The sequence below is a fragment of the Candoia aspera genome, chromosome 1, assembly GCF_035149785.1.
Source record: "Candoia aspera isolate rCanAsp1 chromosome 1, rCanAsp1.hap2, whole genome shotgun sequence".
NCBI lineage: Eukaryota > Metazoa > Chordata > Lepidosauria > Squamata > Boidae > Candoia > Candoia aspera.
In genome coordinates this window covers 226216263-226230992 of record NC_086153.1, presented here as the reverse complement: position 1 = coordinate 226230992, position 14730 = coordinate 226216263, and the positions used below count along the sequence as shown (strand labels likewise).

The following is a 14730-nucleotide window of genomic DNA, read 5'->3' as shown; positions in this document are numbered from 1 at the left end:
AAATTTAACAAAACTGTGACTGAGAACAGCTTAGAGTTGTTCTAGGAAGTTCAGGAAAGTAGTTTTTGATGAGGTAAGATGGAACAATTAAGATGTGACAGATACTGGAAGAGTTCAGGGTTCTGGTACACTGTCAGAAATTACTTCTTGCATCTTGGTATGTGTTTTGCCATTTGAAGAAGAGAAACGCAAGCGTGTAATTTAAAGGAAATAATATGATCGTAAAACATGAATGATTAAAAGGGACTCATTGTTTCGGTAAAACCCAATAGTTTAATTTCCACTATCTTAATGACTCTTTACAATGAATCCTAGTGTTGCCAATTTTAGTTGAATTAGAGGTAGTCCTCAATTAGCGACTGCCTTGTTTATTGACCATTTGCAGTTACAACAGTGATGAAAAAGTAACTTTGCAACCAATCCTTGCATTTACGACCTTCACAAGTCTGTAAAGCAAAGGAAAGCTGAAGAAACATTGTAAAATCGTGATGTTTCACTTAGCGATTGTTCGTTCTTTTAAGAAATGTACTGATGATTTTAGGATGCTCATGAATTCCTAAGCCAGTGCTTGGATCAGTTGAAGGAGGACATGGAGAAACTGAACAAAACTTGGAAGAGTGAGCCTATTTCTGGTGAAGACAGCTTGTCTGGACGCATATCTGATGACCTTTCAGCCACCAAAGTTTATACATGTCCAGTAATTGCAAATTTAGAGTTTGAAGTTCAGCACTCAATCATATGTAAAATGTAAGTCTTTAAAAAGATTTTTTTTATCAGATTCTGATCTCTTCCCTTTTCTCTTGCCATTCTCATTGGGTTTGACATTAACACACACAAGGCCTTCCTTCTCAAGCAATTTAAATAGTGGATGATTCTAATGTAAGTATGCACTATTCACTGAGCACCACTAACTTAGCTTGGAAAAAGTATACTGATAAACATCCTGTTCAAATTCCTGCTTCAGTTGGACTTTGGGAGGTCTTACATATTTTCCCAAAGATGTTGAAAATAGCAAACAGTGGGCATATGGTTTCCAACCATTGCCTCTGAACCTCAGCTTGAAGTTAATGAGATCTTGGGATTTGTAATTCAGAAATATCTGGAGGAACACAGGTGCCTACACATGGTATGAAATATTGCAGTCAGTCAGAGAAAGAGCTATAGTTAGTATTTTAATACTGTATACTTCTGATTTAAGAACATTTGAACTCTTATGAGGAATCCAAGAGCACCATTCATCTTATGGCACAGCTTTTCATTCAGCAAATGCACTCACAATTAAAAAGTATGGGAACAATTTTGTCTGTTCTTTCTTTAGCCTACCTGCATCCCACCCACAAAATCTGTTACAGAGGGTTAGGGGAACCTCTAGAGCAGCCTTTCTCAACCTTTTGACCTTGGAGGAACCCTTGAAATATTTTTCAGGCCTCGGGAAACCCCTGCACATTCAGGCTCAAATGTAGGCTACAAGTTACAAAATTACTGTATTCGTTTCATGTGTAGGCCTGTGCATATGCATTAACAGTGTTCTTAAACTAAAAATAAAGAATGAAACTTAGTCTTTAATGTGAAGTTGCCCGAACTTGAAATATTTTTTAAATAAATTGTGATCTCCCAGGGAACCCCTAGTGACCTCTCGCGGAACCCTAGGGTTCCATAGAACCCTGGTTGAGAAACCCTGGTCTAGAGCATTGTGGAAGGCTGGGAGACTTCTGGAAGGAGAGGAATGGCAAAAAATAATGACCCGTCTGGACTAAAAGGTGTTGCACTCTAATTTGTGGCTATTACCGCTAAAAAGTTACAAATCTGTGTATGCTATTAAAAATTCAGTAAACTGAATAAAATAAAACTTTTCCATGCAGGTGTGGTGAAACCGTCACCAAGCGGGAACAATTTAATGATCTTTCCATTGACTTGCCACGAAGGAAAAAGCTTCTTCCTTCTCGATCAATCCAGGATTCTTTGGACCTCTTTTTCCGGGTATACAATATATACCCTTCTTTATATTATATTTTAAATTTTACTTATTTTTGTAAAAGTTTTTTGAATATTATTTCTAATATAATTTTTTTAAATTGCAAGTTGAATAGAAATCAGTTTTATGTTGGGGAGTAAACTTGTGGAAATAGAGTTACATGAATCAAGTTTTTTGGGGTGGGGGTGGGGGGAGAATCTGTCTTGGTAAAAGTCCCTGAAGGTATTAATTCTGTGTAGGAATCATCATGTGGTAACTGTTGGGCCAAGTTTAACTGGATTAATCTCAAAAACAAGTTAGTTGGAGTTTCTGGTTCTTTCACATTGTCTTGTTCTGTGTATTTTTTCATGGTTATTTGATGTGAGGGGTGATTGTGATGAATGATTGTCTTTCCTGAGGTATAAATAAATGCATGAATAGCGAAACAGTTTTTCTGGAGTCCTGTTTAAGTGAGGATAAGCACTCCACCAAACTAAGGAGAGAAAGGAAAATATTTGATTTTAAAAGAAATTTTGTCAGATTACAAACCTTGCACGTCTTGTGTCTCTTAGGCAGAGGAGATAGAATACTCCTGTGAGAAGTGCAGTGGAAAATCTGCTCTTGTTACGCACAAATTCAGTCGATTTCCTAGGTAGGTATGTGAACTTGGTACAAAAGTTATATGAAAATACTGGCAACTTTTAGGATCTCCGAGATAAAAATATTTAGGGTGCTTGCTGTTGGCCTTAAAATAACTGAATGATATGAATTTAAATTCCGAACAGAATGTCATTCTTGGAAACTAGAAGTTTAGCGAATCATCTTGAAATGCTTCTTTTAAAAACAAAATTCTCATTGTAAAAAAATAGCAAAACCACAGAAACATATTATCATTGATTATTAGAGGTTGAACTATGGGTTGGGCCCCAAATCTGTTTCCTATAGTTGGAAGGACTTTGCTAAGTTCCTATTCCTTCTGTAGATTCCTGAGGGCCAGTGCTTGCTCTAGAGGGTTGTGAGACCCTGTGGAATAGTGAGGTAGGGCATTCTAGGAAGAGGGAATGCTGCAGAAGGAAAGGGAAACGTGCAGCCTCACCTTCCTCTGCCCACAGCTAGAGGTAGGATGGAATTTCACTCTGAATCCATACTCTGGAACATGAAAAGCTGGATCCATCTCCAGTATTCATGTTTTAAGAGTGCATAGATTTATAAGAAAGTGGAAACAGGCAGAGCCTGTAGTTTTGAAGGTGGGGTATTACTAAAGAGAACTAGTTGTGTCTACGTAGCAAAAAAATTCTCAGTTTCCATACCTTCTTGTCTCTTAAAGGGTTTTAATACTTCATCTGAAACGGTACAGCTTCAATGTGATGCTCTCCCTCAATCACAAAGTAGGACAGCAAGTGATTATTCCAAGATTTTTAACTCTGCAATCACATTGTACAGAAACCACAAGGCCTCCACTTAATCTTGGGTGGAGTGCACAATCGGCCATGTGAGTTCTTCCCCTTATTCCAATAATAGTATTTATAGATTGGTTTATTTTGTTATAGTGAAACTTTAATTGATCTCTATTTAATGGTCTTTGGATACAGCAGATTAAAATTACATTCAAATGTCACCCCTGAAGTAATGGACAAAAGTCTTCGGAGTCCAGACTTTTCTGAAGTCTGCCTAGAGAATCAGTATTAGTTACATCGTATATGTAATGTTGCAATTGATGCTTTTTTCCTCATTTGCATAAATTTATGTCATTTATGCAATTATGTAATTATGCAGATGACCTGAATCAACTTAAAACATTAATTACATCATTATTCAAATGACATAAATTGCTGCTATTACATGAACTTGCATTCATCAGACATTTGGGGTTTAATAGACACCTCTTCCCCACTAGGTCCGTAAACTACGTTTTACTGTAAATATAGGTCTCCAGGGTTGTTAAGAGTGAATATTTGCTGGTAAGGTAAAAATTAAGACTTACTTGCCATTATTATGTGTGCAGATACTTTAAAAATATTTTCTGTTCAATGATTTTCATTTGGAAAATGCAATTATTTCCTTTGCATGTTCTTGTTAAGAAATTCAATCCTATAAGTTTGATTAATTTTTCCCTTTCTTCAGGCCAGGGTCATTGCAAGACCAGGTGTGGGTAACTCTTTTGACCTGGGGTCTGCACTGTGATCTTTTGCTCTGGCTGAAGACTGTAGGTGGCATGGCCATTGACACTGGGACATTCTCATAGTCCAGGGGACTGACATTTTAGACCTTAACCTCTATCCCAATGGGAAAAATCCACCTCATATTTTGAAGATTTCAGAATATTTCAGAGGTACAAGTTTACAGTGCTCATTTTGCCCATTCAAACCCTCCCCTAATAGAACAGGTCCCAAAATTTGGGCTCTGCCCATTCTGGGTGTTCTAAATGAGGTGCTGGAGGCCACCTGCATCTCTTGGACTGGATTTCCACTCCTGCTCTTGATTTTACACGGAACTTGAGAAAAGGCAGGTTAGGGATCCTCCAACAATGAAGGCGCCTATTAGGAAAAAGTGAGATGTTGTGATGCTGATCTATGAAACAGCATTGTAGAGAAATCTGCAAATGACTTAAATGCTTTCCATATATTTTGTGACCGCTGTGACAGATAATCCAAAGACTGCTTGTCGTAGTTTCTTCAGATGTAGTGTTGACTTGGATCGCCATTAAAATGGCTATATGTAATAGTTTTCAGAAATAAACACTTTTTTTTATCAGTTCTCGGCCATTGAAAGTGTCCCAGATGGTGAATTCCTGCTCTGTAACCACTTCTACACCTTGTCGGTGAGTAGCATGGTTTTAAGGTATCTGAAAAAAAGATCAAAATGGTTAAGTGTAGAAATTGATACTGTGCTAATATTTTTCCTTATTTTTAAAATTTTTGTACATTATTTTATATTGTTACATCAATTTTGGTACATAATTTTATATTGAAATAATCCAGAATGGGAATTAATGAGTGTGTTAAGCTTTTTAAAAAGATTTTTTTGCTCATAAGATCGTTTCAGGATAGTATGTGATTAGTAACCCCTTTTTTTCTTAGACTGGAAGCCAAAAAGATCACATTTAAATTCAGTAATGTTTAATTAATGCAGCTGTTTCAAGTTACTTTAGTTTCATGGCAGTGCACGCTGCAGTTGTAAATGTGGTTGGGCTGCCAAGCGCCTGAATTTTGATTATGTGACTGCGGGGGCACTGCAATGGCCATAACTTTGAGGACTTGTCGTAACTATCATTCGTTCAGCACCATCATAACTTTGAATGGTTGCTGAACAAATGGTTGTTAAGTGAGAACTACCTATAATCTGATCCAGCAAAGCTTCTCCTAAGGCAATGCGTTACTAAGGCACTAATTACCATAGACAGATCACTTGGTAGCTTTATGGAAACATACTTTTCTTTATCAGGACTGAGAAAAATATAGTGCATACAGGTTTAATGTTTAAAAATATATTAAATATTTAATGAGAGCATTACTTATTCTACTATGAAATGAAGTTTTTCATAAAACATTCTACATAATATATATGGCCAGTTCAAAGTTGCTGACCTATTATAAAATGTGTGTGTCTCTCTCTCTTTTTTTTTAAAGGCCTATTTACCAGTAAATATGAACTTGAGCCCAAATTAGTAACCATTCATTTTTCTGCTCGAGAGTCCCCGGAATATTAATGTTTGCCTTATAAAGAATTTTCTAAATGTTAGATTGATAGTGTTTTCAATTGACTTTGCAGAGGGTTACTGTTTGAATAAATCCTGCTATTATAGTTTGTCATCAGCCTAGCTGTTCTGTGAAGATTTTTGTAAGCTGATGTCAATCAGTACCATTAGAAGTTTTTTTTTTTTAAAAACCATGGTGAATTAAAGTTCTTTTTTTTTTTTCCAGAAAATACTCATTCAAGTATAAAAGTCCCATTTTAAATTCTTTGGATTCAGACAGTGAAGATGAACCACTAAAACGTCCTGTTGCAAACAGTCAGAAACAGTGTGATTTCCAGAGCAGGGAACAGCAGCAAGAGGAGCTTGAGAAAGTAAGAAAAGAACTTGGTAGAAGAAGCATGTATTGTGACCAGATAACATTTTTTGTGGCAATTACATTTTTTTTCTTTAAAAAAGAGCGGCCTCCAGTGGCTGCAGAGGATATGGCAGTTGTACAGGGATGCCCTTAGGATGAGCAGGGCTGAAGCTTTTGACACTTGTTTCATTCATTCATTCATTCATTTTACATAGTTTAAGTATCCTCAACAATCAAAGCCAGACTTTTCTCTGGTGATGTCAGAACAATTCTATATATCAAAGCAATGTTGAATTGGGGTTGTATGTTCAGAACGGCTAGTTCATTTTTACTTCCATTGTATCCTGAGAGAAGATAGATAGGTAGACAGACAGACAGATAGATGGATCTCAATGAGTTTTGTCTTTTATTTATCTGCAGGGCTCAAAGAAAAATAAAACAGAAAATCATAAGTCTCCAGAGTCAGTAAATAGTGGACTTGAAACAATGAGTGAAGATGAACTTCTAGCAGCTGTCCTGGAGATTAGTAAACGTGAAGCATCGCTGTCAAGCCATGATGAAGACAAGCCCACAAATAGTCCAGATACTGGCTTTGGAGATGATGAGATGCAAGAGTTGCCGGAGAATATGGAACTTAAGGATGCAGATAAACCCAAAGCTACTGCAGAGTCTGGTAAGAGTGGGAAGAGCAATAAAAATCTGGAGTTTAAGTGACTGTACTGAGTGGGCTGGTGAGCAACTAGGTCAAAGGCTGTTCTCCTCTTTGCCAGGAGGCTATAAAAAGCCATCTGTTGACCTGGTGACCTTTCAGAATGGGCAGGGTCATTTGGTTTTGTCTGCTTGCTTTATTGTTATTTTGGGGGTGGTGATGAAGGAGACTAGGATGGAAATCAAAACAGTTCATCTTCCAAACACCTGCCGCTCCCATTCGTACCCTTATTTTCATACTTTTTTTTTTTAACCTCAAAATCACACTGCTGAAATTCTATTGAGTAGGCATCTCATTTCAATGCTTTAATTTCAACTCATTTTTGTGGGGTAGGTATTAAGAGTTGTAGTGGGGATGGTCCACCTCCCTTAACTATTATGCTCTAATCCCATCTTTATTTGGGGGAGGGAAGAAAAGCAAAGAGTCAGGCCACCAATATTTGGACAAAACTATTTTGAGTCCATTTTTATTGATGTAAAATTATTTGTATTAAATTACATTTTTAAAAAGATTCAACTGTTACGTCATAATGCCTTGCATCTTAAAATGTGCAGTGAAGTTTATGCTCAGGAAATTTTATTATAGAATTTATAGAATAAAAATACAACAGAAAATGAAGCAAAACTGTCTTTTTTTATTGTAGGAATCTCTTTTAAAAATGTGGACAGAATGTTAAGTCAGAATTGGGAAAGGCAAAAGTAAAAATTGGGGATAAATTTTCCGTCTTGATTTCCATCATAATCTGATGTTTCAGTGTTTAAAATTACACACAGTAAAGACTTAATCAATTGGAAAAAATTAAATCAGTACTGAAAGCAGTTCTTTCCTCTCCTCCCATATCCTATCTTTTCTGAAATAATCACAAACTAATAAATTCATTTTGCTCTTGGGACCTGAGTGGCATGAAAAAGTTTTAGCCCAAGGATAGGCAATCAGTTGTCTTAGGGCTGCATGTGGCTCTCAAGTTCTTTCTTTTTCTGCTGAAATCTGTGAGTGTGGTTTTTTATTTATTTATTGAATTTTATCACCACCCATCTCCCCCCAAAGGGAGGACTCTGGGCGGTTTACAACAAAAACAAAGTTTAAAATTCAGTGTCATTATAAATACAATGAATGTAAATATAAATATATAAAAATATATAGTTTCCTCCTATTATGAGGTAAGGAAGATATAAACAGTAACGTGAGAACATAAATACATAAATTATACAAAAAATAATCCCCGCTTATAAAATGCACTTTTGTTCACATGTGTAATAAGATTCTGTGGTCACCCTCACATACATCCCTATTGAATGTGGTGGTCATTAAAAGGTTACCCATCCTTAATTTACCCAGTTGCCATTCAGCCAGCAGCCCCCACAACTCCTCCTGCAAACAAATTAAGACACCATTTTGTTTCCATAGGTTTTGTGAACTTCACTGAGATAACTAAAGATTTTGATGAAAATAAGGAAAACAAAACTCCAGAAGGCACTCAGGGGGACGTTGATTGGCTGCAGCAGTACGATATGGAGAGGGAGAGGGAGGAGCAAGAACTTCAGCAGGCTTTGGCTCAGAGCCTCCAAGAACAAGTAAGAGCCATTACACCTTTCATGGCGATAAAAGATGATGTATAGCTGTCTCAGCATCTCTAGGGAGATAATTCTTTTTACCTCACTTTGCAGTATGGCACTGCATCATTTTGTTTCATAATTTCAAACTTAAGAAACCTGTTTTTATGAACAAAGTTTTTACAGGGGCCTTTTAGCAAAGATACGTCTTAGTGAATTTAGTGCATTTTTTAAAACAGCAATTTTAGCAAATTTGGATTTGGCAGTCTAGTGGAGTCATTGTCCATCAGATGTGTTCTATAATATTTTTCTTACATTCTGTTTCTACTTATTTTACTTTCTCAGGGTCTTTCAAAAATTATTACTCCTACATAAATTCCCTGATGGCCTTTCTCATCTTTGTTGAAAACAATTTTTATGACCAGGCAGGAAGAGATCATGGGTTCTCTTTCCATGATCTTAGGGCAGTTGAAAATATAACCTATAGTAACCCATCTTGAGTCAATGGTTTCTCCTCATTTAATAGTTTAGTATTCAAGAATCCATATTTAAATGACTATAGGTATTCGTCCCATGTTTCTAAATTATATCTTGGAAAAATAGCTCTGGAGTTAAGAATTGTTTTTGGAAAGTTTTGCTTTTGTTGTCTCCCCTGACATGATATCCATAATTGAGCTATTTTTCATTTTACTATAATCATCCTCCTTTTGATTAGATTTTTATTTGTTCATTTATATATTACTTTATGCCCCAAAGACCCTCAAAACATGTATAAAAAGTCCAAAAATATAAATAAAAGCAGTGTAATTACAAAAAAACCCCAATAAGCATTAATAGGCCCTCTCTCTCATCTTATTCAGCATCTATCTGAAACAGCTAGAACAGATAAGCTGTCTGTTTGGAGTTAGATATTATCTATATGATAATGATACCCAGGTTTAGTATTTATCCCTAGGCTGAACAGGAGATGTAATAGAAGTTCTGACCCAGTGCCTAGAGGCTGTAAGAAACTGGATTGGGGGGCGGGGAAACAGCCTACAACTGGTTGTCAGCAAGACAGAGCTAGTTCAGAAACCTTTGATGCCATGGACATCCCTTCTATAACTCTTGGTGGGTAGCACTTCCCCTGAAGGAGGTGATGCGCAGCCTGAGGCTCTTCTGGACTCATGGCTCCTGCTGGAACAGCAGGTGGAACCTGTGGACAGAACAGCCTTTCGCCAGCTTCAGTGGATCCACCAGTTGTACCCTTTCCTGGACCAGATGGCACTGAAGATACTAACTCATGCCTTTGTCATCTTTCAATTAGACTAGTGCAATTCACTTTACATGGGCCCTTAAAGATGACACAGAAGCTATAACAGGCACAGTAAGCTTCCAGACCCACTCCAAGGTGCTGGTACAGCTTGGGCTCTGACTTAACATGGTCTAATAAGGAGGAGATGCTTTGGGTATCCACCCTGAAAAAAATTGAGCTGGCACCTGGAGACAGACTTTCTCTGTAGTAGCTCTCTCCCTCTGAAACTGCTTGTTCTTCAAGATTAGGTATGACCCTACTCAGCCCTGGAAAATGACAAAGCAATTTTTTTAAAGAGAGCATTTGGCCTTCTTTAAGAGCAGCCCTCCAGCTGTGGGTTTATTTATAATTCATTGGTTTTCAGAACAGATATTACGATTTTATCACTTCTAAGTTCCAAGGGGCCTAGAATCAAAAGAGTAGGCAGGATATAAATGTTAAGTATCAACAGTTAAAACTGGGAACAGTTAATAACTAAGGAGAGATAAATTATAGGATGAAGTATGTATGAGATAATGCCTCAGTTTCTTTTACTGGAAAGAAAGATGGGAATATGTCAAAGGTGCCGCTTCAGTGAGGGATTTACACAGCTTGGATGGTTCCATTATGCATATTAATGAGCTGCCTCTCAAAGTATGGTAAAAAATAGAGTAGAGTCCTTCTGAGGTGTGCTTCATCTCATTCACTACTTGCTTAAAAGATTTCATTTATATACTTTATAACTTTACAAATCCATAAAGAAACTAAGTGGATATGGAGGCAGCTGTTATGTGAATTGTAACTGATGAGGTTAAGAAGGAACAGAAACCTTCAAATGTGTTTGCCCATTTATTGTATTGTTTAGCAGTGAAAAAAGCGGTATCTAAAGCTACAGAAGCTATGAATCTGCAAGCCTTGATATTCTTAGTTTTTTTTTCTAAATAAAGGCAGTTCCTCCCATACTGTTTATTCAGACATGCATCCTCAGCTAGATTTAAGTAGTGTACCCTACATTTTGCTATATAGAGAAAATTTTTGTTCTTGTGGTTTGCTCAAGAAGTAGTTCACCTTCACTGAAGAACTTTGAAAGAAAAAATTGTAGAGAGCATGTTGTGAGATTGCATACTGATCTCAAGCAGTGTCAGAAAATGAGCGGGAAAAATGAGCAATCATAAAAACAGGAAGTGTCTTGGGGAACTAAGCTTGAATCTCTACCCCAGCAGGAGGCGCGGGAGCAGAAAGAGGATGACGATCTTAAACGTGCCACTGAATTAAGTCTACAAGGTGAGGTACACAACAGAAAATAGAAACGTCTTTTAAGAGCATAACGTAATTGGAGAAAAGAGTGAGATTTGCTTTTGTGATACAAGTAAATTCTAGTGGTCAGCTCTGAATACACAGCATGTAGCCATTCCTCTCTGTTTGAAAAGTAGATACAGGTGATTTAGACTAATCCCCAAATATTCTCAGAATGTAATTTTCTACAACTTTTCAGTAAATCTCTATGTTTTCATTTTTTACTTTAAAAGACTGAATGGTTCTACCTTTTGTGAAGGTGATGGTACATACAACTTCAGTGGTAAATAATTTCATATATACATGAAGCCCCATAAAACTGAATTGCAAAAAGTACTTGACTAGCAGTAAATGTTATATAGGGAAACTATAAACAAAAGTAGTTAAAGTTTTAGCCATTAGTCTGAAGTGGATATGGTGCTGGCAGCCCTGTAATCAAGCAGAATACGAGTCCCAGCAATTTTCTGTGGCTGCTTCTCCCATCTGTTTTATACCCGTAACCATAATTTGACTATGCCTTGTTAGCATGCTCCACTCTGTTCCGTAAATTCTAACCCGCGTTACAGCAAGCAAGCCTGATGTGGATTTCCTAATTTGTGGAAAATTGAGAATAAGAGGTTTCTGCTAAAAGAATTATTGGTTCTCTGAATTGTAGATTTAATTTCCTGAGATTCAGCTCAGGTTTGATGATCTGCAGAGCAAGTTGTAAAAAATAGCAAGAGTTGTGTATTTTTGTTCAGTCGTGGTGCCAAAGTAGAGCTAGTTTATATAGCAGTGGGAGATTAGCTGCAATTTCTTCAAAATATTTTATGTATTTTACTATGGTAATTCACTGAAACTATTTTAAGTTAAGATATCCTACAAGAACTTAGTGTAAATTTTCTGTTTCTTCAGGTAATGTGCCATGTATTTTTTGTCATTGATGCAAATAGTAAATATGTGTTACTTTGGTAGCACCTTACTTTTTAACCAGTGCAAAAACTGCATTTTTGGAAATAAAGTTTTTTTTCCCCATAAACCGATGCTGGTTGCATTCTAAAAATCTAACTGTATACCCAGAGTATAATTAATGCTTGCTGTGGCTCTGAATATAATACAGGTTATTTCCTTTAATAAAGAGAGGTTAAATATTTTGTATATCTAGTGAGGCATTGGACTATAAAGTTTTGTCATCTCTGTTTTGTGCACATGATCATCAGGAGTCTTATGCAGTATTCTTTTCATGCTGTTTAGAGTTTAACAGTTCTCTCCTGGATAGTCTTGGCTCTGATGAGGACTCTGGGAATGAAGATTTTCTAGACATGGAGTACTCTGAAGCAGAAGCTGAGGAACTGAAAAGAAATGCTGAGGTGATGATCTGGAAAACCAGGGGATGAACACTTGCATTTTTTACAGGTGGTGAATGCTTAAGGGAGGTTTCATGGCTTGGTTAGTTCAGTCTGTATAATATGGCACATTGGGTCATCTTTATTAAGCTTTCTCAGTTGTGACCAACAGTGAGTGACAGTGAATTATGGGTAATATTGGTCCTCGGAGATGCAGGTTCACATAACTGCCTCAGGGCAGGCCAAAAACAATTAGCTTCCTAAAGTGAAACAGCAAATGGGTTTTCCCCATGCCCAGCAAACTGAAAAGCCAAGTATCAAAACCTAGCCAAATTTCATTCTTCCCTGAGAGGAAAAAATCTTGGTTTGGCAGAAGCTGTACAGTTCACAAGTTAAGTGCAATACCTGTTATGTCAGTGAGTTCCACATCAGGCTGTGTTTGTAAAAAAGCCATCCTCAGCTGTCCTGTTTTTCATGCTGAAAGGATTGTAGCCATGAGAACTAGAATTGGGAAAAACATGGAAACATTCATTGGAAACATGAAGTGACTCTTACCAGCTAGTTAGATTTGCCTGAATAAGGATAGCTTGGCTTTAGTGATTCACATCCTTGTACTCCTTTACTTATCACCCCACATGTATGAGATTGTCCTTGAAGACAGTGCAGAATCTTTAATATAAAGTATGATGGCTATTGTATTGACTCAGGGTCAGTGGGCTATGTTATATCACTGTTTTTTTTATTTTCACTGGCAATCAGTTGAAGACCCTACTGTGAGGGTCTTGCATACTGGCAGAGCAACTTGCAAGGGGACTTTCTTCATAGTATCCTCCAGGTCATAGAATATCCTCCCTTGAGAGGTTCATAAATCTTTGCCTTACTTTTTTTGTCTTTTGGTCACAGAAATTTCTGCTGCTATATGTTTTGTATTTTTATTTTGACATTTTAGTCTTATTTTATTTGTTTTTCATATATTTTGCTCTTAGAGCACTTGCCCTAGGGCAACTAACACATTTTAGAAAGAAATGAGTAGAATAAATTGGACTGTGATAGGAAAACAGAATCAACTATGGACAGCCATGTAATTCATGGGTAATTAGAAGTCAGTCCCATTGATGTCTGTGAGACTTTCAGATAAACCAGTCTGGTTTAGTGGTTAAGGTGCTGGGCTAGAAACCAGGAGGCTGTGAGTTCTAGTCCCACCTTGGGCATGAAAGCCGGCTGGGTGACCTTGGGCCTTTCACCCTCTCTCAGCCCAACTCATCTCACAGGGTGGTGGTTGTGGGGAAAATAGGAGGAGGAGGAAGGAGTACTAGGTATGTTCCCCACTTTGAGTTATTTATAAAAATAATAAAGGCTGGATATAAAATAAATAATAATAACTAATAATAATAATAAACAGACATAGGATTTGAATTGTCTGTCTCTTGTGCTTCTTTCCTATTCCTCTTCTGTGTTTTTCAACGATGAGCCTTTTTAAAGATTTGTAGGTCATATCTTTGGTGTTGCATGGGCTATTTGGGTGAGTTCTGAAAGCAGTTTGTATTGGTATTGAACATGGTAGGAGGTAGAGAGTTTGAACAGAGGAAAGTGCATGTTGGGTGAGTTACTGCTCAACCCCCACTGAAGCTAAGAGAAAACCCAACATATGCAGCTAAAACACATCACATTCCAGCTTCCCTAAATTGTAAATATGAAAGCTTAGAGACTTCCCTAAGAAGTATATTTAGATATTCCGTAAATATCTCTTAAGAAGCAATAAGAGATAAACAATTAAAGTGAATCAGCAAGGTTATTTCCTCTCCTAGCCAAAACCTACCACAAATTCTAACTAAATTATTTGGCTGAATTGTTTTGGAAACACACAGATCCATTGTCTGCTGGCAGTTAGTTGATATATGTAGAGAGTCACGGAGGTGACATTGGAGAAACTATGCAGAGACTGTTACAACATGAACACAAACATGCTTTAAGCCCAGAAAACAAAACATTAGGAAGAAAATCAGACTGGCTCTGCCCTAACTCCTATAGCTACAAGAGGGATGGAAGGAAAAAAACAGGCTTTCAAGGTTCTGTTACTGTAGCCTGTATCAATAAAATAAAGTCTAACTTGTGGAGTCGTTTCTTGGTCTGGCCTTCCTCAAAAGACCATCAGCGCATTTGTGCACGTACGGGGAGTGGAGATGGAGCACTGGCAGAGAGTCTTCTTATTCCATCTTTCCCCAACCCTGAGGTACTGCTGGAATGAGAGTAGAGCAATGGTAAGCAACACATTAGGAAAGCCCAGTTGGTTTCTAGGGTCCATTTCCCACAAGGCTTACTTGCTAATCTTAAGCTCTTACCACTGATCCACCTGATAGGTGATAACAACAGCAGCAACTAATAAAGTGATCACAAAATTTATTTGATTGTTGTGAGCTGCCCAGAATTGTTGAGTCAGGCAGCATCCAAGTATAATAAACTTGAATGCCGCCTGACTCAATGATTCTGTGCAGCTCACAACAAAGAAATTATGTGATCAGTTTGTCACCTTTTTATATTTCCTTCATTTGGGGTGGGGGTGCTGCC

At 37.3% G+C, this 14730-nt stretch overlaps 1 protein-coding gene across 3 annotated transcripts in view; it reads left to right on the top strand.

The window, feature by feature from the left end:
* Nucleotides 1–14730, top strand: part of USP37 (ubiquitin specific peptidase 37) — a 38992-nt gene that overhangs the window by 20174 nt on the left and 4088 nt on the right. For 2 of the 3 annotated variants that reach the window (XM_063288879.1, XM_063288881.1), the window contains 10 exons: nt 542–747; nt 1863–1980; nt 2527–2606; nt 3282–3446; nt 4710–4775; nt 5878–6022; nt 6427–6679; nt 8123–8289; nt 10762–10825; nt 12071–12186. In XM_063288879.1, coding sequence (XP_063144949.1) covers nt 542–747; nt 1863–1980; nt 2527–2606; nt 3282–3446; nt 4710–4775; nt 5878–6022; nt 6427–6679; nt 8123–8289; nt 10762–10825; nt 12071–12186 — 1380 coding nt within the window. The remainder of the gene's footprint in view (nt 1–541; nt 748–1862; nt 1981–2526; nt 2607–3281; nt 3447–4709; nt 4776–5877; nt 6023–6426; nt 6680–8122; nt 8290–10761; nt 10826–12070; nt 12187–14730) is intronic. The other variant, XM_063288880.1, reaches the window with a different exon arrangement.